Source organism: Balaenoptera ricei, chromosome 15 (assembly GCF_028023285.1).
Source record: "Balaenoptera ricei isolate mBalRic1 chromosome 15, mBalRic1.hap2, whole genome shotgun sequence".
NCBI classification, from domain to species: domain Eukaryota; kingdom Metazoa; phylum Chordata; class Mammalia; order Artiodactyla; family Balaenopteridae; genus Balaenoptera; species Balaenoptera ricei.
In genome coordinates this window covers 59,241,881-59,269,201 of record NC_082653.1, presented here as the reverse complement: position 1 = coordinate 59,269,201, position 27,321 = coordinate 59,241,881, and the positions used below count along the sequence as shown (strand labels likewise).

General features: G+C 35.6%; 1 protein-coding gene across 5 annotated transcripts in view; it reads right to left on the bottom strand.

Moving 5' to 3' along the window:
• ATF7IP2 (activating transcription factor 7 interacting protein 2) overlaps window positions 1-27,321 on the bottom strand; it is a 59,944-nt gene that overhangs the window by 5,979 nt on the left and 26,644 nt on the right. For 4 of the 5 annotated variants that reach the window (XM_059897312.1, XM_059897313.1, XM_059897314.1 and 1 more), the window contains 3 exons: window positions 12,415-12,485; window positions 11,250-11,311; window positions 10,743-10,812 (listed from right to left, as the gene is read on the bottom strand). In XM_059897312.1, the coding sequence (XP_059753295.1) occupies window positions 10,743-10,812; window positions 11,250-11,311; window positions 12,415-12,485 (203 nt within the window). Of the gene's footprint in view, window positions 1-10,742; window positions 10,813-11,249; window positions 11,312-12,414; window positions 12,486-21,466; window positions 21,625-27,321 lie in introns of those variants that run through there. The other variant, XR_009497626.1, reaches the window with a different exon arrangement.

Genomic DNA, 27,321 nt, shown 5'->3' with positions numbered 1-27,321 from the left:
GAAAGTGGGCATAGAAGGAAACTCAACATAATAAAGGCCATATACAACAAACCCACAGCAAACGTCATTCTCAGTGGTGAAAAACTGAAAGCATTTCCTCTAAGATGAGGAACAAGAAATTTATGTCCACTCTCGCCACTATTATTCAACATAGTTTTGGAAGTCCTAGACACAGCAATCAGAGAAGAAAAATAAATAAAAGGAATACAAATTGGAAGAAAAAAGTAAAACTGTCACTGCCTGCAGATGACATGATACTAACATAGAGAATCCTAACGATGCCACCAGAAAACTACTAGAGCTAATCAATGAATTTGGTAAAGTTGCAGGATACAAAATTAATGCAAAGAAATCTCTTGCATTCCTATACACTAACAACAAGAGATCAGAAAGAGAAATTAAGGAAACAATCCCGTTCACCATTGCAACAAAAAGGATAAAATACCTAGGAATAAACCTACCTAAGGAGGTAAAAGACCTGTACTCAGAAAACTATAAGACACTGATGAAAGAAATCAAAGATGACACAAACAGATGGAGAGCTATATACCATGTGCTTGGATTGGAAGAATCAATAGTGTGAAAATGACTATACTACTCAAAGCAATCTACAGAATCAATGCAATCCCTATCAAATTACCAGTGACATTTTTTACAGAACTAGAACAAAAAATCTTAAAATGTGTATGGAGACACAAAGGACCCTGAACAGCCAAAGCAGTCTTGAGGGAATAAAATGTAGCAGGAGGAATCAGACTCCCTGACTTCAGATTATACTACAAAGCTACAGTAATCAAGACAATATGGTACTGGCACAAAAACAGAAATATAGTTCAATGGAACAGGATAGAAAGCCCAGAGATAAACCCACGCACCTATGGTCAACTAATCTATGACAAAGGAGGCAAGGATATACAACGGAGAAAAGACAGCCTCTTCAATAAGTGGTGCTGGGAAAACTGGACAGCTACACGTAAAAGAATGAAATTAGAACACTGCCTAACACCATACACAAAAATAAACTCAAAATGGATTAAAGACCTAAATGTAAGACTGGACACTATAAAACTCTTAGAGGAAAACATAGGAAGAACACTCTTTGACATAAATCACAGCAAGATCTTTTTTGACCCACTTCCTAGAGTAATGGAAATAAAAACAAAAATAAACAAATGGGACCTAATGAAACTTAAAAGCTTTTGCACAGCAAAGGGAACGATAAACAGAATGAAAAGACAACCCTCAGAGTAGGAGAAAATATTTGAAAACGAACCAACGGACGAAGGATTAATCTCCAAAATATATAAACAGCTCATGCAGCTCAATGTTAAAAAAACAAACAACCCAATAAAAAAATGGGCAGAAGACCTAAATAGACATCTCTTCAAAGAAGACATACAGATGGCCAAAAGGCACATGAAAAGCTGCTCAACATCACTAATCATTAGAGAAATGCAAATCAAAACTACAGTGAGGTATCACCTCCACCAGTTAGAATGGGCATCATCAGAAAATCTACAAACAACAAATGCTGGAGAGGGTGTGGAGAAAAGGGAACCCTCTTGCACTGTTGGTGGGAATGTAAATTGATAGAGCCACTATGGAGAACAATATGGAGGTTCCTTAAAAAACTAAAAATAGAATTACCATATGACCCAGCAATCCCACTACTGGGCATATACCCAGAGAAAACCATAAGTCAAAAAGACCCATGCACCCCAATGTTCATTGCAGCACTATTTACAATAGCCAGGTCACAGAAGCAACCTAAATGCCCATCAACAGATGAATGGATAAAGAAGATGTGGTACATATATACAATGGAATATTACTCAGCCATAAAAAGGAATGAAATTGGGTCATTTGTAGAGACATGGATGGACCTAGAGACTGTCATACAGAGTGAAGTAAGTCAGAAAGAGAAAAACAAATATCATATGTTAACGCATATATGTGGAATCTAGAAAAATGGTACAGATGAACCTGTTTGCAAGACAGAAACAGAGACACAGATGTAGAGAACAAACCTATGGACACCAAGGGGGGAAAGTGGGGGGGAGGGGCTGGTGGGATGAACTGGGAGATTGGGATTGACATATATACACTAATATGTATAAAACAGATAACTAATAAGAACCTGCTGTATAAGAAATAAATTTTTAAAATTACAAATTGTAAGAGAATCTATACACCCTTTTAAACTGGTTTGTTAATTAGACCTAGATTTGTGAAATCATAATCTGCAGGTTAATCAATGCACAAGAGCTGATACAAATAACCTCCCTTAAATTTTCAAGTGAATAGTTTCATACAAAAAAAAATTCTAATAGATATAACTTCCCATAACTAACATTCCTTCTTTCAAGGTAGTAAGTCAACAAGCCCTTGGCAAATTAAAACAGGCTAAGACAGAAACTCAACTTTATGATAAGAGACAAAACAGGACTTTTATCCCAAACCAGTTTACGTTTGGATCCTTTGTGTCACCAATGTTAATGTCTTGTAAATACTCTGCAGCTTTTATCCTTATCTATATAAAAATGAGTAATTGTTACATTTTAAAAATTTATTTTATTTTTTTGGCTGTGTTGGGTCTTGGTTGCTGCACGCAGGCTTTCTCTAGTTGCAGCGAGTGGGGGCTACTCTTTGTTGTGGTGCGCGGGCTTCTCATTACGGTGGCTTCTCTTGTTGTGAAGCACAGGCTCTAGGCGTGCAGGCTTCAGTAGCTGCAGCACGTGGGCTCAGTAGTTGTGACACACGGGCTCTAGAACACAGGCTCAGTAGTTGTGGTGCACAGGCTTAGCTGCTCCGTGGCAATGTGGGATCTTCCCGGACCAGGGATCGAACCCGTGTCCCCAGCATTGGCAGGTGGATTCTTAACCACTGCGCCACCAGGGAAGTCCCAGGAATGGTTACTTTAGCACTTTGTATTCTCAAAGCAACAGGAGCCAGTACCCGATTATTTTAAGGTTCCTCCTCACTAAACTGCTATGTGAGAATTGTGGCCTCTGGTCTCAACTTACCACTTCGGTGTTTGACCTTTCAGATCCTTTGCTGCATGTATATGCACATGTAGACGCACGTTCACTTATGTAAATATTTACATTATAGACATGATTTTTAAAGTTTGTATTTAAAAATTAACTATTCAGATATAACTTACATACAATAAAATGTACCCATTTTATTTTTTTAGATTTTTTTGGTGTGGACCTTTTTTTTTTTAACATCTTTATTGGAGTATAATTGCTTTACAATGTTGTGTTAGTTTCTGCTGTATAACAAAGTGAGTCAGCTATACATATACATATATCCCCATATCTCCTCCCTCTTTTGTCTCCCTCCCACCCTCCCTATCCCAGCCCTCTAGGTGGACACAAAGCAACGAGCTGATCTCCCTGTGCTATGTGGCTGCTTCCCACTAGCTAGCTATTTTACATTTGGTAGTGTATATATGTCCATGCCACTCTCTCACTTTGTCCCAGCTTACCCTTCCCCCTCCCCATGTCCTCAAGTTCATTCTCTACGTCTGCATCTTTATTCCTGTCTTGCCCCTAATTCCTTCAGAACCATTTTTTGTTTTTTTTTAGATTCCATACATATGTGTTAGCATGCGGTATTTGTTTTTCTCTTTCTGACTTACTTCACTCTGTATGAGACTCTAGGTCCATCCACCTCACTACAAATAACTCAATTTCGTTTCTTTTTATGGCTAATATTCCATTGTATATATGTGCCACATCTTTATCCATTCATCTGTCGATGGACACTTAGGTTGCTTCCATGATGGGGACAATTTTTAAAGTCTTTATTGAATTTGTTACAATATTGCTTCTGTTTTATGTTTTGGTTTTTTGGCCCCAAGGCATGTGGGATCTTAGCTCCCCAACCAGAGATCGAACCCACACCCCCTGCATTGGAAGGTGAAGTCTTAACCACTGGACCACCAGGGAAGTCCCCCAAATGTACCCATTTTAAATGTGCCATTCTTTGGGTTTTGACAAATGTACAGTTGTGATACCACCACCAAAATCAAGACAGAATGTTTTTATTACCCCAAATAGTGTCCCTTCTGGTAATATGGAAGAACAAATCTGACTCCACATTGGATCTGTTTGTTTTACTTTAACCTTTGTATTCTATTGCTTTTGCTACAAGTTAAAAATGTTGCCGGTAGCCTGAAATACACAGGATAGCTCATTCTCAAGGCCCTGACCTTAAAAGGTATAACACTTATCCATTTAAATAGAGATAAAAAGTTGTAGAACAGACAATAACATTTGTCTTGTTGGAGGTTTATAGCAACATTGTGAAATGACCTACGTGGACAGCTAGCTGCCAAGAAAAAAGGATTCCAGCCCCAAGAAGTTTGCAGCAACCACCCACACACCCTTCCTCTTTTAGTATAAAAGGAGCCTGAATTCGAATTCTGAGAAGATGGTTCTTTGGGACACTAGTCCACCATCTTCTCCATTCCTTGACCCAACAACTCATCTCTCGATTTATTGGCCTGTTGTGCAGCGAGCAGTATGAACTTGGTCTTCGTAACATTCTCAATCCCTCTCTCACCACTGGCCCCATGAAACCACAGGTCTGTTGTCACTAAAGATTAGATCGGCCTTTTCTAGAATTTGACATAAAGCAAATCACACAGTATGTACAATTCTTTTGCCCAACATTTGTTTCTGAGATTCATCAATGTTGTTGCATATAATAATATTTTGTTCATTTTTATTGTTGAGTAGTACTTAGCTGTAGAGATAGATATGCCACAACCTATTTATCTATTGATGGACATTTGGACTGTTTATAGTTCAGTGCTATTATGAATAAAGTTGCTATGAACATTTGTGTAAAAGTCTTTGTGTAGATGTAGGTTTTCAATTGTCTTGGATAAATACCTAAAGGTGGAATAATAGTGTCATTTGCTAAGAGTATAGCTAATGTTTTGAGAAACTGCCAGACCACTTCCAAAGTGGTTTCACCATTTTACACTCCTACCAGCAAAACATGAGAATTCCAGGTCACTCCACATCCTCACCGACACTTTGTATATTTTCAGTTGTTTTCATTTTAGCCATTTTAGTGGATGTGTTGTGGTATCTCATTGTGGTCTTAACTTCCCTAATGAATAACAATGTTGAGGATGTCTTGTGTTTATTTGCCACCCCCATATCTTCTCTAGTGAAGTGTCATCTACTTGCTCTGGGTTTAATTTGTTCTTTTTATCCTAGCATCTTAATGTAGAATCTTAGATTATTCATTTTAGACTTTCCACTTTTCCTACTATAAACATTTAATGCTAGCAATTGCCTTCTAAGCACGGCTTTAGCTGCATTCCTCAGATTTTGATATGCTGTGTTTTCATTTTCATTCAGTTCAAAATATTTTTAAACTTTCCTTTTGATTTCTTCTTTGACTCATGGGTTATCTAGAAATGTAATCTTTAGCTTCCAAATATCTAGGGATTTCCCAACTAGCTTTCTGTTATTACTAATTTAATTGTATCTGTAATCATACAGAGTATGTTCTCTAAACTTTTACATATAGTGAGACTAGTTTTATGGTCCAGAACCTGATATGTTTCATATGCACTTAAAATGAATGTGTATTCTTCTGTGGCTGGGTTTGAGTGTTCTATAAATGTCAAGTAGGTTAAGTTGGTTGATAGTATTGCCCAGGCTTCCAAAACTTTACTGACTACATATTATATCGATTACTGAGAAGGGAGTGTTGGAACCTCCAATTATAATTGTTTGTCCACTTATAATTTCAGTCCGATCAGTTTTTATATCAGGAATTTTGAAGTTCTACTATTATATGCATAAACGTAGGTTTAGTGTGTCTTTCTGATGAAATGATTGCTTTACTGTTATGAAACAGCCTTCTTTATCCCTGGTAATATTTCTTGTTCTGAAGTCTATCTGATAATATAGTCACTCTAGCTTTCTTATGATTAGTGTTTGTATGTTTTTGCATGGCTTATCTTCTTACATCCTTTTAACTTTAACCTATCCATATATTTATATTTAACGTACATCATGTAGTTGTCATGTAGTTGGGTCTTGTTTTGTTATCCAGTCCAACAATGTGTGCTTTTTTTATTTTTTAAACTTTGTTCTCATAGAATTTTTTTTTTAAATTAATTAATTTATTTTTGGCTGTGTTGGGTCTTCGTTTCTGCGCGAGGGCTTTCTCCAGTTGCGGCGAGCGGGGGCCACTCCTCATCACGGTGTGCGGGCCTCTCACTGCAGTGGCCTCTCCCGTTGCGGAGCACAGGCTCCAGACACGCAGGCTCAGTAATTGTGGCTCACGAGCCCAGCCACTCCGCGGCATGTGGGATCTTCCCAGACCAGGGCTCGAACCCGTGTCCCCTGCATTGGCAGGCAGACTCTCAACCACTGTGCCACCAGGGAAGCCCAATGTGTGCTTTTTAATGGAGTGTTTAGACCCTTCTATACTTATTCTAGCTATCAATATGGTTGGGTTTAAATCTACCATCCTGTAATTTGTTCTCTATTTAGTGTCATTTGTTCTTTGCACCTTCTCTTGGATTGAGTATTTTAAAAATTCCATTTTACCTCCACTATTGGTCTATCAGCCATACTTACACTTAAAAAAATATTGCTCTAGGCACTGCCGTATGTACGTATCTAGTATCTTTAATAACGTATAGTCTATCCTCAAGTAACATTATACTACTCATGATGTAACACCCTTATAGCCAGCATACTTCCATTGCTCTGACCATCTTTCACACTACTGTTGGCATACATTAGCTTCTACATAAATTATAAACTCCACAACATACTGTTACATTCCTCTGTGTAGATCCACTTTCCATCTGATATTTTCCCTTTGCTTGAAGAACTTCCTTTATTTTTGACAGTGAAGGTCTGCTGGCAACAACTTTTGTTTATCTTAATAAACAGAAGTCTTAATTTTGCTTTCATGTTTGTAAGATATATTAGCTGGATATAGAATTCTAGGTTGACAATTATTTTCCCCCAGCCTTTTAATAATGCCATTTGATTTGTTTTGCATAGTTCCAATTGAGAAAACTGTGCATTCTTTGTTCTTCCCTATATATCCTATATATATGGTGTCTTTCTGATTGCTCTAAAGTTGTTGCTGTTAATCACTGGTTTTCAGGAACTGATTATGATGTTCCTTGATATGGTTTTCTTTGTATTTATCCTGCATGCAGAGTACTGAAGTTCTTGGTTATGGTGGGCTCGTACTTTTCATTAAATTTGTAAAACTTTTGACCATACATCTATGTTAGACCACTTAATATTGTCCCACAGTTTACTAAAGGTCCGATTCCTTTTTCCCAGTCTTTTTTCTTTTCTTTTCATATTCTTTCTTTAATTTGTATAGCTTCTTTCCAAATTATATGGTCAGGTACTATTTATCCCAGTATACCAATTTGTTTTTCTTTCTCTGGTGTTTAATAAGCTATTTATTCCATCCACTGAACTTCAAGTATTTTTATTTCATTTGGTTCTCTTTTATATCTTTTATTTCTCTTATTATGTTCATGTTTTCCTTTAAATCTCTGAGTGTACTTCTATCAGTTCTTTTAAGGTCCTTGTCTGTTAATTCTGTCATCTGTCATTTCTAAGTTTGTTTCTTTTGACTGATTTTTCTCCTGGTTATGGATTCCATTTTTCTTCCTCATATCTCGAGTGACTTTTTAAAATTGGATGATGGATATTATGAATTTTACATGGTTGTGAGTTGAATTCTGAGTTCGGTTTTATTAGGGCAATGCTAGAGTTGCCTTTGCTCTAAGATGAGTTTACACCCGTATATTCAGTAAGAATCTACCATGATGGCTGGTCAGACCTGAAACATTTCCCACTGCTGTTTGAACTCTGGAAATTGTTTAGTGTAAAGGTCCTTGGTCATTCTTTGCCCAGACTCATGCAATTTCACTCTGCATGTGTGACTTAATATTTCAGCAAAGACTCAAAAGGACTCCTATGCTAACCTCTTGGAGCTCTTTCTCTGAGTGGCTTCCTCATCTGATAGTACTCTTCCCCTCATTCCAGTTGCCTCAGGCTCTCTGAATGCCAATCTCTCTTACCTCAGCAAGACAGCCATTCTCTGCTTGGGATCTCCATCAGTGCACCGCAATCTAGGAAGAAAGCTGGGGCAGCCCATAGGGCTCATCTCATGCATTTCCCTTCTCTCAGGGACTGCAGTCCTGTACTGCAATATCTAAAAAATTTTTTCTTATATCTTGTTTAGTCTTCTACTTGTTTACTGAAGAAAAGTTAAGTCTGAGCCCATTTACTCCACCATGACTCTAAATATATACTTTTATAACTTCTCTTGTTATATTATTAACATGTTTACATCAATACATATACTTCCTCAACATTATTTTTAATGGTTGAATATGGTTGTACCATATAAATCTAATTTTTGTAATTAATTCCTTATTCCTAGAAATTTAAGGGTTTCCAAAGTTTTATATTTCATGAATAGTACTGCAATGAACATTTTCATATTTCCCCTATACTTTATTTTCTTCAGGTAACTATTCAAAGAATTGAGTCACAAGGCTTGCATATTTGTAAAGTTTTGATATTGACAGAATGTCTTCCAGAAAGATTAATTTACACTCCCATTCACAGTATATAAATTTACATTTCTTTTAAAACTATTTAGTAGAAAATCTGCATTAATTCAACCTTTTTTTTTGGAATGTTATGTTGTGTGCCAAGCACTGTGCTAAAAAGATGAAAACATACAGATTAATAAAGACATTAATGCTGCTGAAACGAATTTCAAGTCCTTTTAGGAAAACAGATATGTACAGAAACAATAAAATAAAGGTATAATATAGGCATGCACAAAATACCAAGGGTAAGGAGAGCAAAGATGACAATTTCTGCCAGAACAGTTTGTCACAAGTGTCTAAACTGAATATTGAAGGATGAGAAGTGGGGTCATCAGACAAGCCTGGGGAGGTACAGAAGGGAGAGCATTCCTGGCAAAGAGAAGAGGATATGTGGTGATGGCAAGGAGAGAAGAAGCACTACCTACTGAGAAGCCATTAAGGAAGAGGTAAGGAATCTGTAGAAGATAAACCTAGAAACGTTTTCAGGGTCTAAGTCATTAAGAATTTTGTATATCTTGTTAAAGAATTTGGATTTTATCCTAAAGACAAAAACATAACCAGATTTGTATAAGGAAATAATATTTTAGTGTCAACTTAGAAGATTCATTAAAAGCAGTAAGTTAGGGCAGAAATATTAGTTATTAAGTTATGGCAATAGACTAAAGATAATAGAATTCTGAAATAAGGAAATATATGGACTACATCTGTTAGCTTTTCGGGAGACAACTGATGAGCTTGAAAGCTGACTACATAGTGGAATGAGGCATATCTATGAGTCAAAAGTGACTCTTACTTCTGGCTTGAGAAACTGGATGAGTTGGTGCTACCATTCATCAAGCCTGGGAATATGAGAAACAGTCCAAGTTTCATCTGACTAACTATACCCTTATTCAGAACTGAACATTTTACAAGACAGATTCACATTCACATTATCGTGAGTTAACATCATGAATTGGCATGATCTACCTTTCCAACTGCTCGATTTCAAAGTGAAGCCCCCCCAACCCCATTACAGGTGTAACTTATTTTATCAAGCACTGAATGAATCTGTGTTTTTATTTTACTGCAACTCGAATCCTGTATCGTGTAGTTTAAAAAATATTTAGTAATCTTAATCCTTAAAATTAATGTTAAAATTGTTAATCATTAATGATACTTCATTATGGACTCCAATTTCATTTTTTAATTCATTCTAATCTTCATGAAATTGGAAACTGAAGGGTTTTTTGATTCTATCACGGGGTGCCTAAAGATTCCAGTGGTTCCAACCTTTGTTTGGATCCACAGCTGAGATCGGAGAATGAACTGGACTATATAGTTCCTGTAGTAATCTTTAATAATAATAATAATGTAGTAATTTTTAATATTAATTTACTAATGCTAATAAATGGAATCAAATATTTCATCAAAAGAGTACCATAAACATTCAAGTGCAATTAAGAGATGAAACCTTACGATTGATTACCAGCCCCAGAAGACTCTATTTTACTTCTTTTTGTTTAAATCTGAGAAAGAGGGCACTGCTGTCACTCTCCCTCTGCATTTTCATGTTATGCCCTAGCATCCTGTCACAGCCAGTATTGCTATGGTTAAGGAAAAAAGGTGTGTCTCACAGGTAGAAAAGAGATTTCTAATAGTCCCAAGCAACCCAGATGTCTTTCAGTGAGCGAATGGATAAACTATTACACATCCACACCATGGAATGCTACTCAGCAATAAAAAGGAATAGTTACTAAACAACTTGGATGACCCTTGGGGGAAATTAAGCTAAGGGAAAGAAGCCAATATCAGAAGGATACATATTATATCACATTTATATAACATCCATGAAAAAACATATAATAGTGGAGAACAGATTAGTGGTTGCCAGGGTTTAGGGACTGGGAGCAAACTCTAAAAAACATCCTATAAAGGGGTAGCATGAGGGAACCTTGTAGTGATAGGACAGTTGTATAATTTGAGTGTGGTGGCAGTTACACAAATCTACACACGTGATAAAACTGCATAGAGCTACTAAATACACACACTAACACACAAAAAAACTTCATAAATGCGTCAAATGTATTTTGAGTTGTTACCCTTCCCTCTTTCTTGAAAAAGACAAATCCTTTACCTGTGTCGCAGTTTGACAGGCCTTCGTTCGTTAGATCAATCACAGAATCAAGTTTCTTCTTCTCTTTAGCCTGAAAGGTTGTTAAAAAAATAAGACTGCCTCAACAGAAAATGTTTTTTAAAAATAAAACACATATCATTTAAAATTACCATTTAGAAGCTAGAGACTGAACATTCTAAAAGTCTTACAGCTTAATTTAACTCTACTATGAAAGAGAAGCTCGTGAAATGCTATATGGTTTCTGTGAATATAACTAAGCAGAGTCTAAATGAGTTAATTTGGTAATAAATATGGTTGTGAAATATGTTTATCATTAGCTGTTTGCTTTTTAATGTTTAAGCTGGACTGGAACCTGGTCACGCTAACTAGGAGACATTAATCTCTCAGAGAATGAATCTCCCAAAGAATGAATGACAAAGATGAGTCATCCAACAGGTAGCAACACTAAAGTTCCTAGAACTAACATATTCAAATAAACAATATTCAGAGACAATATTTAGAACCTACCATAGCTTCAGTTTCAGCATCAGGTGAACTGTTAGAATTTCCTGATGTAATTTTTCCAGTATCTGAAAGAAAATTATTAAAATATGAACATTTGACAAGTTTATTAACTATTAAATATTTATGGACTTTGTAATATGTGAATGCTGAAACAATAATAATGGGGATGCTAATTAACCATTATATAATCATAAAAAATGTAACTCAATCGACTTTACTTATTCCAAAAACCAATGAACCAGTCCAAAAAAAGCAAACTCTAATTTTGGTTCAAAAGATTTTTTCGTTCTGTAACTTTACAGCTATATTAGTAACTCTTTTTTGAGTATCTATCTGTAAACTACTATAGCATTTGGGGAAATAACTTGGAAATTTACACATTTTTTATTCATAGTATCTTTAGACTAGACCACCTGAGATGGCTGAGGAGGATTCTTCACAGAACCAGTAAAAGCCTCAGATAAATGCTTAATATCTCTTAACTATTTGATTTACAATGTTAACAGCCCAAATCATGGTGGCAATTAAGTAGCTATATAAGTGCAGACAAAGCTTTCTGAAATTAAGATGCAAATTAAACTCTCTAATATATAGTAAAAATGAAAAGGAAACGGGGAATTTTGAAGGAGAAATTATGAGCCAAGAAAGATAGCTATTTTAAGGGAAAGGAAATTTATTGGAAATCTAAGGTTAAAGATTTTTACATTAAGTGTAATGAGAAACTCTAAAGAGTAACAGAAGTATTATTTTTAAAAGTTTAAAAAAATCAAAGATACTAAAGATTAGCCAAACTTTAAATCTTAAGTAGACTTTAACTCGATAAAACAAAAGACAAACAAAAAATAAACCATCACTATCAGCAACAAGACCAGAGTAAACAAGTACAAATAACGGATATGAAAGGTAAGTAGTTTTATAATTTACAAAGCCATTAAACACAGTAAAGAAACAAAAGGCCATAAATTGATAAACACAAGGTTAATAAGAAACCTCAATTTTATTAAGCAATCACTGATTTACTCAGGTAATATTAATCACAGATATAAATTAAACATTTTTGAGAGTAGAATTAAAACTTTTATCTTATTAAAAGATAATATTCAATTCTCCATTTTAAACAAATACTGATTTGAGGCTTTCTGATTTGATAGGTCATATTTTAAGATACCTGTTGGATCTGATGTAATTGGAGTTGTCAAATTAGGACCTTCCACAGAAATCAACATGACATCATCATTACTGAAATAAATAAATTAATTAATTAAATAAATGTGATTATGCTGAGACGTGCAATCAATGGTTTTAATTCTTCTAATTTAACATTTCATAACTGATATGTTTTAATCTAACAATGGGGAGGATGTGGAATGAAAATGATAAAACCAAGTACCCAAGAAACCCTGTGTATAGCCAATTATTTATATGACCAAAAGTTCATGATATACAATAAACACAGACCCTTAAAACTTAGTAGAGGGCTTCCCTGGTGGCGCAGTGGTTAAGAATCCACCTGCCAATGCAGGGGACACAGGTTCGAGCCCTGGTCCGGGAAGATTCCACATGCTGCGGAGCAACTAGGCCCATGTGCCACAGCTACTGAAAGCCTGCACACCTAGAGCCCGTGCTTCACAACAAGAGAAGCCACTGCAATGAGAAGCCCGTGCACTGCAACGAAGAGTAGCCCCCACTCGCCGCAACTAGAGAAAGCCCGGGCACAGCAACGAAAGACCCAATGCAGCCAAAAATAAATAAAATAAATTTATTAAAAAAAAACTTAATAGAAATCCATTTACAATAAATCCAAATGTATGAACTATAAGTATTCAACATATATAAATGTACAAAACATACAAAAGTCACTCTAGCACATATACTTGCCTTCTTGAAAATGAAACAATGTATAAAAGAAACTGATTAAAACTTTGTTACTGATGTAGAACTATAAAAAATAAAGATATTAAAAAATTAATTCTGCCACTACTCTACATTATATCACTATAGTAGCAATATTTACTATGCATTTACTAAACTGAGGCAATGATGATAAATGATGCTGATTATGGTTACAGAATATTCTGAGTCATGAGACCGTCTTTTGCTCCCATTTGACCCCGACTCCACTTTTTTGAATTTGACATTTAAAATCAGAATTTTTGTTAAGAAAACATTGACACAAATTTCAGTAAGCCCATTTAATTTGCTACATGAATTTTCTATACACAGGGTTGTACCATTTTCTTATGGATATTTTTAATTTTTAGCCTTTGTATTTGGTCTATGATCCATTTCAAGTTATTTTTGTGTATGGTGTAAGAGTTGAGGTTCACTTTTCCCCTCTGGTTATTCCAGCAACAGTTGTTGAAACAACTCTCTCTTCCCCATTAAATTACCTTGGCATCTTTGCTGAAAACCAATGGACTCTATATATACTCTCTAATTTGTCCATTGATTTATATTTCTATCCTTATGCCAACACCATTCTCTTAATTATTATAGCTTTTATAGTAAGTCTTGAACTCAGGTAGTGTATGTCTTCCAACGTTGTTCTTTTATAACACTGTTTTCACCTTCTAGGTCTTTTGCATTTCATACAAGTTTATGATCAGTTTGTTACTTTCTACAGAAAGGATGCCATGATTTTGTTTAAGGGTGCATTAAATATACAGAACAATTTGGGTGAAGTGACATTAACAATGAATTTTCTGATTTGTAAACATGGCATATCTCACCATATATTTATATCTCCATTAATTTTTCTCAGCAATATTTTGTACTTTTAAAAATTATTAAATAAGTGGGATTTTTTTTTACAGCAGCTTTAGGTTTACAGCAAAATTGACTACAGCGTTTTCCCATATACACCCTATCCCTCCCACACACAACCTCCCACAAAATCCTTTACCAGTGGGTACTCTTGTTACAACTGATGAAACTACATTAACAACCCCCAATCATTTGGGGGTAATCATTACCCCCAAAGTTCATAGTTTACAATAACATTCACTCTTAGTGTTAGGACATTCTGTGGATTTTGACAAACATGTAATGACATGTATCCACCATTACAGTATAATATAAAATAGTTTCACTGCCTTAAAAATCCCCAGTGTTCTGCCTATTCATCCCTCCCCACCAACCTCTGGCAACATTTGATCTTTTTACGATTTCCACAGTTTTGCCTTTTCTAGAATGTCATATAGTTGAAATCATACAGTATACAGCCTTCTCAGATTGGCTTCTTTCCCTTAATAATATGCATTTAAGTTTCCTCCATGTCTTTTCATAGCTTGATAGCTCATTTCTTTTTTTAGCACTAAACAGTATTCCATTGCCTGAATGTACTGGGTTGGCCAAAACGTTTGTTCGTTTTTTTCTGTAAGATGGATCTAGTAGTGCTTAGCTGTCTTTAACTTCATTCAAAACAATTTTGTTAGACTGTATTGTGTCAGCTGCCATATCAGCACGATTTTTAAAAAACTTATCAAAATTGGTAAATTTATGTGAAGCCATTTTGATATTGAGGATGGAAGAAAAAAGCAACATTTTCGACACATTATGCTTTATTATTTGCAACTGAAATGCAAAAAAAGATTTGTGCAGTGTATGGAGAAGGTGCTATGACTGATTGAACACGTCAAAAGTGGTTTGCAAAGTTTCGTGCTGGAGATTTTCTTGCTGCACGATGCTCCACGGTCGGGTAGACGAGTTGAAGTTGATAGAGATCAAATCAAGACATTAATTGAGAATAATTAACATTATGCCAGGCAAGAGATAGCCGACACACTCAAAATATATCAAGCGTTGAAAATCATTTGCACCAGCTTGGTTATGTTAATCGCTTTGATGTTTGGGTTCCACATAAGTTAAGCAAAAAAAAACTTCTTGACCGCATTTCCACATGCAATTCTCTACTGAAACATAATGAAAACATTCCATTTTAAAAACAAACTGTGACGGGTGATGAAAAGTGGATACTGTACAACAATGTGGATGGAAGAGATCATGGGGCAAATGAAATGAACCACGACCAACCACACCAAAGGCCAGTCTTCAACCAAAGAATGTGACGTTGTGTATATGGTAGGATTGGAAGGGAGTCCTCTATTGTGAGCTCCTTCTGGAAAACCAAACAATTAATTCCAACAAGTACTGCTCCCAATTAGACCAAATGAAAGCAGCACTCGATGAAAAGCATCCGGAATTAGTCAACAGAAAATGCATAATCTTCCATCAGGGTAACGCAAGTCCACATGTTTCTTTGATGACCAGGCAAAAACTGTTACAGCCTGGCTGGGAAGTTCTGATTCATCTGCTGTATTCACCAGACATTGCACCTTTGGATTTCCATTTATTTCAGTCTTTACAAAATTCTCTTAATGGAAAAAATTTCAATTCCCTGGAAGACTGTAAAAGGCACCTGGAACAGTTCTTTGCTCAAAAAGGTAACAAGTTTTGGGAAGATGGAATTATGAAGTTGCCTGAAAAATGTCAGAAGGTAGTGGAACAAAACGCTGAATATGTTGTTCAACAAAGTTCTTGGTGAATATGAAAAATGTTTCTTTTATTTTTACTTAAAAACTGATGGAAACTTTGGCCAACCCTCTACCACATTTGTTTACCCATTCACTTACTGAAGGACATCCTGGTTGCTTCCAAGTTTTGGCAATTATGAATAAAACTACATTTTATATGATTCCATTTTCTCTCCTTTCTTAGCAAACTATACTTCTGTATTTAGTGGTTGCCCCAGAGTTTGCAATATACATTGATAACTAATCCAAGTCAATTGTCAGATAATACTATACTGCTTCACAAGTAGTACAAGTACCTTATAATAACAAAATATTCCTAATTCCTCTTTCCTGTTCCTTTTCAATCATTGCTACCATTCATTTCACTTATATATAAGTGCGTGAATGCAGCACGCACACACACACACACACACACACACACACAAGCATACATAATCAAATACATTGTTGCTATTAATTTGAACAAACTCTTGTCAGTTAAATCAATTAATAATAAGAAAGATAAAACATTCTATTTTATCTTCACTCATTCCTTCTCTGATGATCTTCCTTTTCTTTATGTAGATCTGATTTTCTGACATACTATTTTCCTTCTCCATGAAGAATTTTTAACATTTCCTGCAAGGCAGATCTACTGGCAACTAATATCCTAAATTTTTGTTTGCCTGAGAAAGTCTTTATTTTTCCTTCACCTTTGAAAGATAATTTCACAGTGTAAAGAATTTTAGGTTGGTAAGTTTTGTTCTCTCAACACTTCAAATATTTCACTCTACTTTATTCTTGTTTGCATAGTTTCTAAGGAGAAGTTGCATGTAAGTCTTACCTTTGCTCCTCTACAGGTATGGTGTTTTTCCTTGGCTTCTTTCAAGATTTTAGCTTTGATTTTCTGAAGTTTAAATATGATATGTCTAGGTGTACTCTTTTGGGTATTTATCCTACTTGGTGTTCTCTGAGCTTCCTGGATCTGTGGCTTGGTGTCTAACGTTAATTTGGGAGAAATTCTTAGTCACTGTTACTTCAAATATTGCTTTTGTTCCTTTCTTTTTTCTTTCTGGAATTCCCATTATGCATATATAACTCCCTTTGTAGTTGGCCTAAGTTTTTGGATATTCTGGGTTGTTTTTGTTTTGTCTTTTATTTTCTCTTTGCTTTTCCATTTTGGAAGTTTCTATTGTCATATTCTTAAGGTTGGTGATTCTTTCCTCAGCCATGTCTATTCTACTAATGAGCCCATCAAAGGCTTTCTCCATTCTGTTAGTAGTTTTGATCTCAAGCATTTCTTTTTCTTAGAATTTCCATCTCTCTTCTTACACATTACCTAACAGTTCTTGCATTCTGTCTACTTTTTCCATTAAAGCATATTAATCATAGTTTAAAAAAATTCCTGGTCTAGTACCTTGAACATTCCTGCCATATCTGACTCTGGTTCTGATGCTTGCTCAGTCTCTTCAAATTGTGTTTTCTGGTTTTTAATGTATCTTGTAACATTTTGTTGAAAGGTAGACATGACGTACTGGGTAAAAGGAACTATGGTAAACAGGCCTTGAGTAATGCAGTGGTAAAATGTGGCAGAAGGGGAAGCATTCTACTAGTCCTATGATTAGGTCTCAGTCTTTTAATGAGCCTGTGCCCCTAGAGCATGAAATTCACTAATGCCTCTCAGTCCCCATACCCCTCTTAGGTGGGACAGGATGGCTAGAGGGGGCTAGAGTTGGGTATTTCTCTTCCTCCAAGTGGGAGGCTGGAGGGCATAGGTATTAGATATTTCCTTTCTCCCAGGTAGGTGAATCTCTGGTAATACTTTCTCCGGAGGACAGGCCTGTTAAGAACACAGTGCTCTGGTGTATTTCAAAAGCTTCTTTTTACCTTGCGCCCTCCTGGAAGCATGAGAGGATTTTTCTTCAATATTCACTGTGAAGATCAGTAGAGCTCTAGAGGGAAAACTCACAAAATTGTGCCCTGCCCTTACCTGGACCGCCCCCCACCCCTTGGAGTTTTTGCCTCTGAGATTTATTTACTCTGAGCCTCCAGCAATTACAATTTAGGTTTCCCTACCCCAGCAGTGGTTGCCACAGAGGTTTTTGCTCCACTTCCAGGACGTTTTGATTCTGTTTCCGCCTGTTTCTCTCTCCAATTTGGGTGGCAGTAGTTTGCTCTATGACCTTACTTCTCTGGTGGATCAAAGAAGAGCGGTTTTTTTCAGTCTGTTCAGCTTTTACTTGTTAGTATGGAGTGATGACACCTTACAGGCTGGACCAGAAAACTTAAAGTCTACTTTGTAGTTTTGAAGTTAGGTCTTATATGTATTTTGGTAATTTACCCCTATGAATATCATACTCTTTGATATTATTGTAAATGGTATTAATTTAAAATTCCAACTGTTTGTTGCCTGTACACAGAAATACTATAGACAACCAGTATTATATATATAACATATATATACACACCACATAGTACAAAGGAATAGTGTGATATATACACACATATATTCCCTATATAGAAACAATAAAATATTTTATATTTATCCACATATTTATAATTTCCAGCACCCTTCATAACTTTACCTTTGCATAGATCCAAATTTCCATCTGATATTATTTTCCTTCTACCTGAAGAAACTCCTTTAGCATTCCCTGTAGTGCAAGTTTGCTGCTGATGTATTCTTTCACTTTTTTTGAGTATGAAAAAGTCCGTTTTCTTGTAAACGTCTGAAAGATATTTTCACTGAGTGTAGAACTGCAGAAACTGTAGACAGTTCTTCTTTTAATAATTTAGAGATGTCTCTCCATTTCAGTACTTTAGAGATGTCTCCTTTTTGACATCTCTAAAGTTTGAATAGTTTACAGTGAGAATTCTCATCTTATTTTTTGTTCCTTTCTATGTAATGTGTCTTTTCTCTCTGGCTGTTTTTAAGATTTTCTTGTCACCACTGATTTTTAGCAATCTGGTTATGATGTGCTTTTCCTTTATGCTTCTTCTGCTTAGCTTTGTTAACCTTTCTTTCTTCCTTTCTATTTATGGGTTTAGAATTGGACAGATTTTAGATATCATATTTTCCTGCCCCCTGCCTAGTGATGACTTCAATGATATATACATATATTAGACTGCTTGATACTGTTCTACAAGTCTCTGATGCTCCATTCATTTTTTTGTTAGTCTTTTTTCTCCCCATGCTTTTGTTTGAACAGTTTCTGCTATGTCACTGATATTTAAAAAGCCAGTAATTATTCTGTCATTAATCCTATCCAACGACTTTTCACTTTATTGTCTTTCTTATCTCTAGAAGTACAATTTGGGTCTTTTTTTTTACATCTTCCATTTCTATCATGTTGACCTTCTCCTCTATGTTGTTGGATATGAAGAATATACTGATAATTGCTATTTTATGTTGTCTGCTAAGTCCAACAACCATATTAATTCTAGGTCTGTTTCTATCATTTTGGTTTTCTCCTTGTTATGGGTTACTTTTCATATTTTGCATGCTTGGTAATTTTTTTTTAGATGCCAGACATTGTAAAATTCACACTGTTGGATGATGTTTCATTTCATCAGAGTGCTGGACTTTGTTCTGGCATACAGTTAAATTACCCATGATTAGGTTTGACTCCTTTGAGTCCTTTTAGCTTTCGGGGGTAGGTCCACTGGGGTCTTTTAGTCCAGAATTAATTTAGCCTCACTACAGCTATACCCATCCAAGGACTCTACCTGTTGGTGCATTTTAAGTCTCTTCATTATAGCCAGTGAGAAAGCAAAATGTTCCCAGCCCTGTGCAACCTCCCAAAAAATGTATGGCCTTCTTCTTTTCAGTGGTTCTTGCCCCAGCCTCTTGTAGTTTCATGCTTTGCACATATAGATCTGTATTCAGCCAATGATTCAAGGGGTTCCCTTTGCAGATCTCCAGAGCTCTACCTTTATGCAATTACCTCTCTTCATTGCTCTGCCTCACAAATTCTAGATAATTCATATTCTCCAATATCTGATCTAAATGCACCAAGACCACCAGGCTGTTTGGGCTCCTCCCATCCCTGCTTTTCAACTTGGGAAATGCCTCCAGGCAGAACTGGCACAATGGTAGGGTGCATTTCTTTTGTTTCTTTTCTCACAGGGATCATAATTGTGTGCTCCCTGTTGAACAATGTCTAAACACAATTTCTTTTCTTTAGTCTAGTTTTCTGGTTGTTTACAGCAAAAGAACAATTCCTGTGCAGTTAATACTTCATGAGCAGAAGGATACATTTCCCACACACTGATTTCCATTTTGTGAAATCAACTGTTTTTCATGTGCACTTTTAAACAGATTTAATTCAATAATTTTTTCAATATCAAATTTATCAATAAAAGATTCTGACAAAAGCTATTATTTCTAAGTTCAATTAACAAAAAAAGGTTCAGATCTAAATTTTATCAATAATATTTTACTCTTCTACTCATTTTTGGCCTTTAACACAACTTACAAAGTTTATTTTGTATATACTTTCTTCTACTAGTATTCAATAATAGTCATATAGTGGATGAAACACTAATAGCTGTATTTATTTTGCTGCTTAACTACAAGACAACTATAAGCAATTCTTTTCATTACACTATAGTCAAAATCTCTTATCAATCTCAAAATTCTTCATTTAATATTTCTAATGTTTTCAATATCTTTATTTGCTGCTACAGTATATCAAATATAATGTTATTAAGGAGTCTAAGACATTAAGCAGAAAGACTTTACAAATCAGAGTGAAATTTTTGGCAATCTCATTGGAACTTTGGGCTGAGGAGGTAAGGTAAAGATTTAGAAGCCACCAAGGCGGAGAGGCCCTGGTGAACACTCCAAGCTTTCAGCTGGAATCCATTAAGGGCTACATCTTAAAAGCCAGAGTGAAGTAGATATAGAAGGAGACTTACCAAAATAACAACAGGCCTGAATTTATATCATTACCTGAGCAGATCAGGTGACCAGGCCCTACTCTACCTGCCAGAGAACAGAATAAATCTTGTCTATAGAAAGATATTATTCAGAGCCTCACCAATTCTTCAGAAACTATCAAGCACACTAACAGACAGAATCAAATGACTAGGAACAGAGAAAAACAATAAAAACATATGTACAGATGACTGAGGTACTGGAGTTATAAAACAAGGACATTAAAAAAAAAAAACTATGATGAATAGTTTTAAGAATACTGAGGAAAGATGGAGAAAATAGTCAAAACCAGATGGAACATTCATCAGAAAAGCAAAATCTATGAAAAAAAGATTACACTGAAATTAAGAAGAGTCAATACATATAAAGGCACTATTATGAAAGTGGAAAGACTTTGAATGGGAAAAGATACTTGTGGTCAATATATCTGATAAAAAACTTAAGACAGGCAACTCAAAAGAAAAACATGCAAAAGTCTTAGAGAAACTTTATGAAAGAAGATATCCAAATGACTAACAAATATAAAAAAGGGCTTAATTTCATTGTTAGAAGGAAACAAATTAAAACAAATACAGGCATACCTCAGAGATATTGCAGGTTTGATTCCAGACCACAACAATATTAAGCGAATATGTCAATAAAGTGAATCACTTGAATTTTTTGATTTCCCAGTGCATATAAAAGTTATGTTTACTATACTATACTGTGCTGTATACTGTACAGTAGTCTATTAAGTGTGCAATAGCATTATGTCTAAAAAAACAATACATACCTTAATTTTAAAATATTTCATTGCTAAAAAATGCTAACCATCATCTGAGCCTTCAGTAAGTTGTAATCTTTTTGTTGACGGATGGTCTTGTGTTGATGCTGATGGCTGCTGACTGATCAGGGTGGTGGTTGCTGAAGGCTGGGGTGGCTCTGGTCATTTCTTAAAATAAGACAATGAAATTTGCTGCATGAATTAACTCATCCTTTCACAAGTGATTGGTTTTCTGCAGCATGCAATGCTCTTTGATAGCATTTTACCCACAGTAAAACTTCTTTCAGAGTTGGAGTCAATCTTCTTAAACCCAACCACTGCTTTATCAACTAAGTTTATGTAATGTTCTAAATCCTCTGTCGTCACTTCAAGTCTTCACAGGATCTTCATCAAGAATAGATTCCATCTCAAGAAACCACTTTCTTTGCTCATCCGTTAAAGTTTATCATGAGATTACAGCAATTCAGTCACCTTCAGGCTCCACTTCTAATTCTAGTTCTCTTGCTATTTCTACCACATCTGCAGTTACTTCCTCCACTGAAGTCTTGAACCTCTCAAAGTCATCCATGAAGGTTAGAGTAAACCTCTTCCAAACTTCTGTTAATGTTTATCTTTTGACCTCTTGCCACAAATCATGAATGTTCTTAATGTATCTAGAATGGTGAATCCTTTCCAGAAGGTTTTCAAATTACTTTGCTCAGATCCATTGAAGCAATCACTATCTATGGCAGCAACAGCTTTACAAAGTATTTAAAATAATAAGCTTGAAAGTTGAAATTACTCCTTGATCCATGGGCTGCAGAAAGGATGCTGTGTTAGCAGGCATGAAAACAACAATAATCTCATTGTATATCTCCATCAGAGCTCTTGGGTGGCCAGGTGCATTGTCAATGAGCAGTAAATTTTTTTTTTAAATAAATTTATTTATTTTTGGCTGCATTGGGTCTTTGTTGCTGTGCGTGGGCTTTCTCTAGTTGTGGCAAGTGGGGGCTACTCTTCGTTGTGGTGTGCAGTCTTCTCATTTCGGTGGCTTCTTCTGTTGCGGAGCATGGGCTCTGGGCTCTAGGCACGCGGGCTTCAGTAGTTGCGGGACACGAGCTTAGTTGCTCCGTGGCATGTGGGATCTTCCCAGACCAGAGATCGAACCCATGTCCCCTGCACTGGCAGGCGGATTCCTAACCACTGCGCCACCAGGGAAGTCCCCTTTGAGCAGTAAATTTTGAGAGGAATCTTTTTTCTGAGCAGTAGGTCTCAAACATTCAATTGAGTAAAATATTCAGTAATTCAAGCCTGGATATGCTGTCAGCCAGGCATTGTTGTTTACTTATATAGCACAGGCAAAGTAGATTTAGCATAATTCTTAAGGGCCCTAAGATTTTTGGAATGGTAAATGAGTACTGGCTTCAACCTAAAAGTCACCAGCTGCACTAGCCCTCAAAAAGAGAGTCAGCCTGTTCTTTGAAGTTTTGAAGCCAGGCATTGACTTCTATGTAGCTATGAAAGTCCTAGATGGTATCTTCTTGCTATGTAAGGTTGTTTCTTCTACACTAAAAATCTTTTGTTTAATGTAACCACTTTCATTAATTATCTTTGGTAGATCTTCTGAATAGCTTGCTGCAGCTTCTACATCAGCATTTGCTGCGTTACATTGCACTTTTATGTTATGGAGATGGCTTTTTACCTTAAACCTCATGAACCAACCTCTGCAAACTTTTTTTTCAGCAGCTTCCTCCTCATCACTCTAAGCCCTCACAGAATTGAAGAGTTAGAGCCTTGCTCTGGATTAAGCTTTGGCTTAAGGGAATGCTGTGCCTGGTTTGACCTTAAACTTCCTCTATATCAATAATAAGGCTATTTCGCTTTCTTATCATTCACATGTTCTGGAGTAGCACTTTTAATTTCCTTCAAGAACTTTTCCTTTGCATTCACAACTTGGCTAACTATTTGGTGCAAGAGGCCTAGCTTTTGGCCTATCTCAGCTTTCAATATGCCCTCCTCACTAAGCTTAATTTCTAGCTTTTGACTTAAAGTGAGAGACATGTAGGTCTTCTTTCACTTAAACATTTAGAGACCATTGTAAGGTTATTAACTGGCCTAATTTCAATATTGTTATGTCTCAGGGAGTAGGGAGGCCTGAAGAAAGGGAGACACAGATGGGGTCAGTGGAGCAGTCAGAATGCACACATTTATTAAGTTTGCTATCTTATATGGGTGTGGTTTGTGGCAACCCCCCAAAAATACAATAGTGACATCAAAGATCACTGATCACAGATCACCATGACAAATCATAATGGAAAAGTTTGAAATATTGTGAGGAAAAAAAAATACTGTGAGAATTGCCAAACTGTGACACAAAGTGAGCAAATGCTATTGGAAAAATGGTGCCAACAGAACTGATGCAGGGTTGCCATAAACCTTCAATTTGTATAAAACCACAATATCTGTGAAGCAAAGTAAAGCAAAGCACTAAGAAACAAGGCATGCCTGTATGTGATGCTATAAACACGCCAGTGTGGCTAAAGTGAAAAAGGCAGATAATACCAAGTGTTGGCAAGGATACAGAATAACAAAAACCTCATATACTCTCATTGGGAGTGTAACTTGGTACAACTTCTTTGGTAAAGTATTTAGTAGTATCTATTAAACCTGAAAATACACATACCCTATGACCTACCAATTCCACTTCCAGTCAAAGGTCCAACAGAAATGTATCTATGTACATTCACCAACAAACACATAAAGGAATGTTCATAGCAGCACTAATCATAATTTCCCCAATCTGCAAATAACTCAGATGTCCATCAACAGTTGTGAATGGAATAAGTTGTGGTATATTCATATGATGGACATTATATAGCAATGAGAATGATCAAATTATTGTTGCTAAGCAACAGCATGGATGAATCTCTCAACACATAAAGTTGGGCTAAAGAGGCAAGACACCAGAGTTCATTGAGTATGATTCCATTTATATAAAGGTGAAAAGTAAACAAAAACAACTTATGGTGTTAGAGGTTAGGATGATGTTTACTGAAGTCAGTGTGGTAGGGGTGGGACTCGTGACTGGCATGAGGCAGAACAGATGCCATTGGTGTTGTTTTTTGATCTGTGTGACATTTACAAAATGTGTTTACTTTGTCAAAATTCACCAGACTATACATTTACTGTTTGTGCAGTTTTCAGTAGGTATTATAGGTCAATTGACTTTATTTTAAAAATTATGTGTCTGTGTATGTATGTATGTAAAGCTGCTAATGCTTATCCTGAGAAATTCATTTATACATCTACACACTAAAGATTGGAATTCCACGAGCATTTAATGATACGTAACTTTCATGAAACTGTTCCACTGACTGCTTCCAATGATGGCTCTTTTTTTAATGAACCATATCTGGGAGGAAAACTGAGGACACTGATGATTTTCATGGTCTTCTAGATGCACCTATATTTCTACTTGTATTCTACCTTGGAGAAAAACTTCTGTGTCTAAAATCAGTAATTAAAATTCTCCAGGTAACGTTATAATGTAGTACATAGTTCAATACATGGGATCTGGAGACAAAACTGTCTAGGTCTAAATCCTGGCTCTGCCATTTACTAGCTCAGTGTTTGGGGGGCAGGAAACTTGGTTTCCTGATCTGTTAAAGAGGGATATGTAAGAAACATAAGATTAAATAAGTGTTAATAATGAGTAGGAAGGAGCACATGAAAAACAGTGGAAAATTTCTTATAATACTATGGCTGGTAAGTACTTTTTTCTCCTTTGTATCTCTGTAAACATTTCTTCACATGAAATTCAATGCAAGACTTATTTTTCAGACAATATTAATGTTTCATTCCATCAACACTGGTGAAGTGGTCTGTTCTTGGGTGCCTTAGACCTTGATGCTTACTTTTCCTCTTTGGAAAAGATTGCATATGAAAGCATTTTCTTTCTACTTAAGCAAGTTCCTTCTTCATCAAATATGTGTTCTGGTCCACAGGCCTTCTCTTCTATGAGCTTCTTCAGCTCAGCTGTTACTGCCTTTCCCATTTTCTTCACATTCTAAAAAGAAAATGCTTAAACTTCTAAATCGAACCATGACTATAGACATAGAAAGTTAGTAGTGGCACTAATTCCTTCAACACTTGGGGTATCAGAAGACACAATTATAAAGCCTCCTGGCTTTCTCTAGAGTTATAATAATGGAGAGGAAATGGATCCAATGAAAAGAGGAGACTGGAAAATTAAAAAAACTGAAACTAAGAACTAAATACAAGAGTTTAACAGCCACTTTGTTACAGTTAAAGAGAGAATAAACTAGAAAATTGTAGAAAATATCCAGACAAAAGCATGGAGAACAAAATAGATGGAGTGTACACAGAAGAGTATAATTGGAATACCAGAAGGGGAGAAGAGAGAGAATGGTGCAGAAGCAATATCTAAAAAGATAATAGCCAAGAATTTTCCAAAGATAATGAAAGACATGAAGTCACAGATTCAAGAAAAACTATGAGCCCCAATTAGGATAAATTAATCCCCCCCACCACCAGCATCATAGAATATACTGATGAAAAACAAAAATATATAGACTATCTTGAAAGTAGCTAGAGAAATAGACACCATCCTCAAAGAAGGAACAAGAAGATGGATATCTAACTTTTCAACAGAAATTATAAGTCAGAAAACAATGTAATGACATCTTGAAAGTGCTAAAAATAACTGCCAACCTATAATTCAATACCCATGTTGAAATATCCTTTAAAAATAAAGACAAAATGAAGTTATTTCCAGACAAATAAAAACAAACAGTTTATCCTGAGCAGAATTTAAAAAATAAATAATAAATGGAATTCTTCAGGCAGATGAAAAATTATCCCAGATGGAAATACAGGAAGAAATAAAGAGCAACAGAAAGGGTAAATACACTTGACCCTTGCACAATGAGGGCATTAGAAAATCCAAGTATAACTTTTGACTCACCCCAAAACTAGTAATAGCCTACTGTTGACCAGAAGGCTTACTGGTAACATAAACAGTCGATTAACACATACTTTGTATGTTATATATATTATATACTGTGTTCTTACAATAAAGGTAGAAAAAAAATTAAGAAAATCATAAGGAAAATACAGTTACAGTAGTGTCCTGTATTTATTGATACTGTAAGTTTATGTTGTCTGTTTACAAGATGAATTGTCAGTCAGTACCTACATCAATATTGTCCTAATGATACAAATACCATAGATGTTATATGTATGACAAACATTAGACATCAAAAATGAAAAGAAAATGTGAAAAAGAAATTATTTGTTTATAGGTACTATATTTATTGAAAAAACTCCATGTATACGAGTAGACTCGAGTAGTTCAAACCCTTGTTGTTCAAGAGTCAGCTGTATTTGGGTAACTCTAAATGAATGACTGTACAAAGTAATGATATTGTCTTATGAGATTTAAAATAATGTAAAACTTAAATGCGTGAAACAAACAATGGGAGGGCGCACTAAATGGAGTTAAAAGTGCTCTAAGGTCAAGCATTGCCTATAAAATGGTAAAAGTAGCAATTCATATTAGACTCTAATGTTAGAGTCAAGAATCCATATCATGATCTTTAGGGTAACTTCAAAAGGTGCAATGAAAGATGTATAATTAATGAGGTAATGGGGAATGGGAAAAAGAAATCTAAAAGAAGGCTAAAATAAGTAGAGAAAAAACAGACACAGATAAGGGAAAAGGACCATAAAATAATGCGACAAATAGAAAACAAGTATTAAGATTATAGTTATGAACCCACATATATCAGTAAGATTAATTAAACATAATCTAAAATTTCCAATTAATAATTATTTTCAAATAGGATTAAAAATACATGCTCAGCTTAA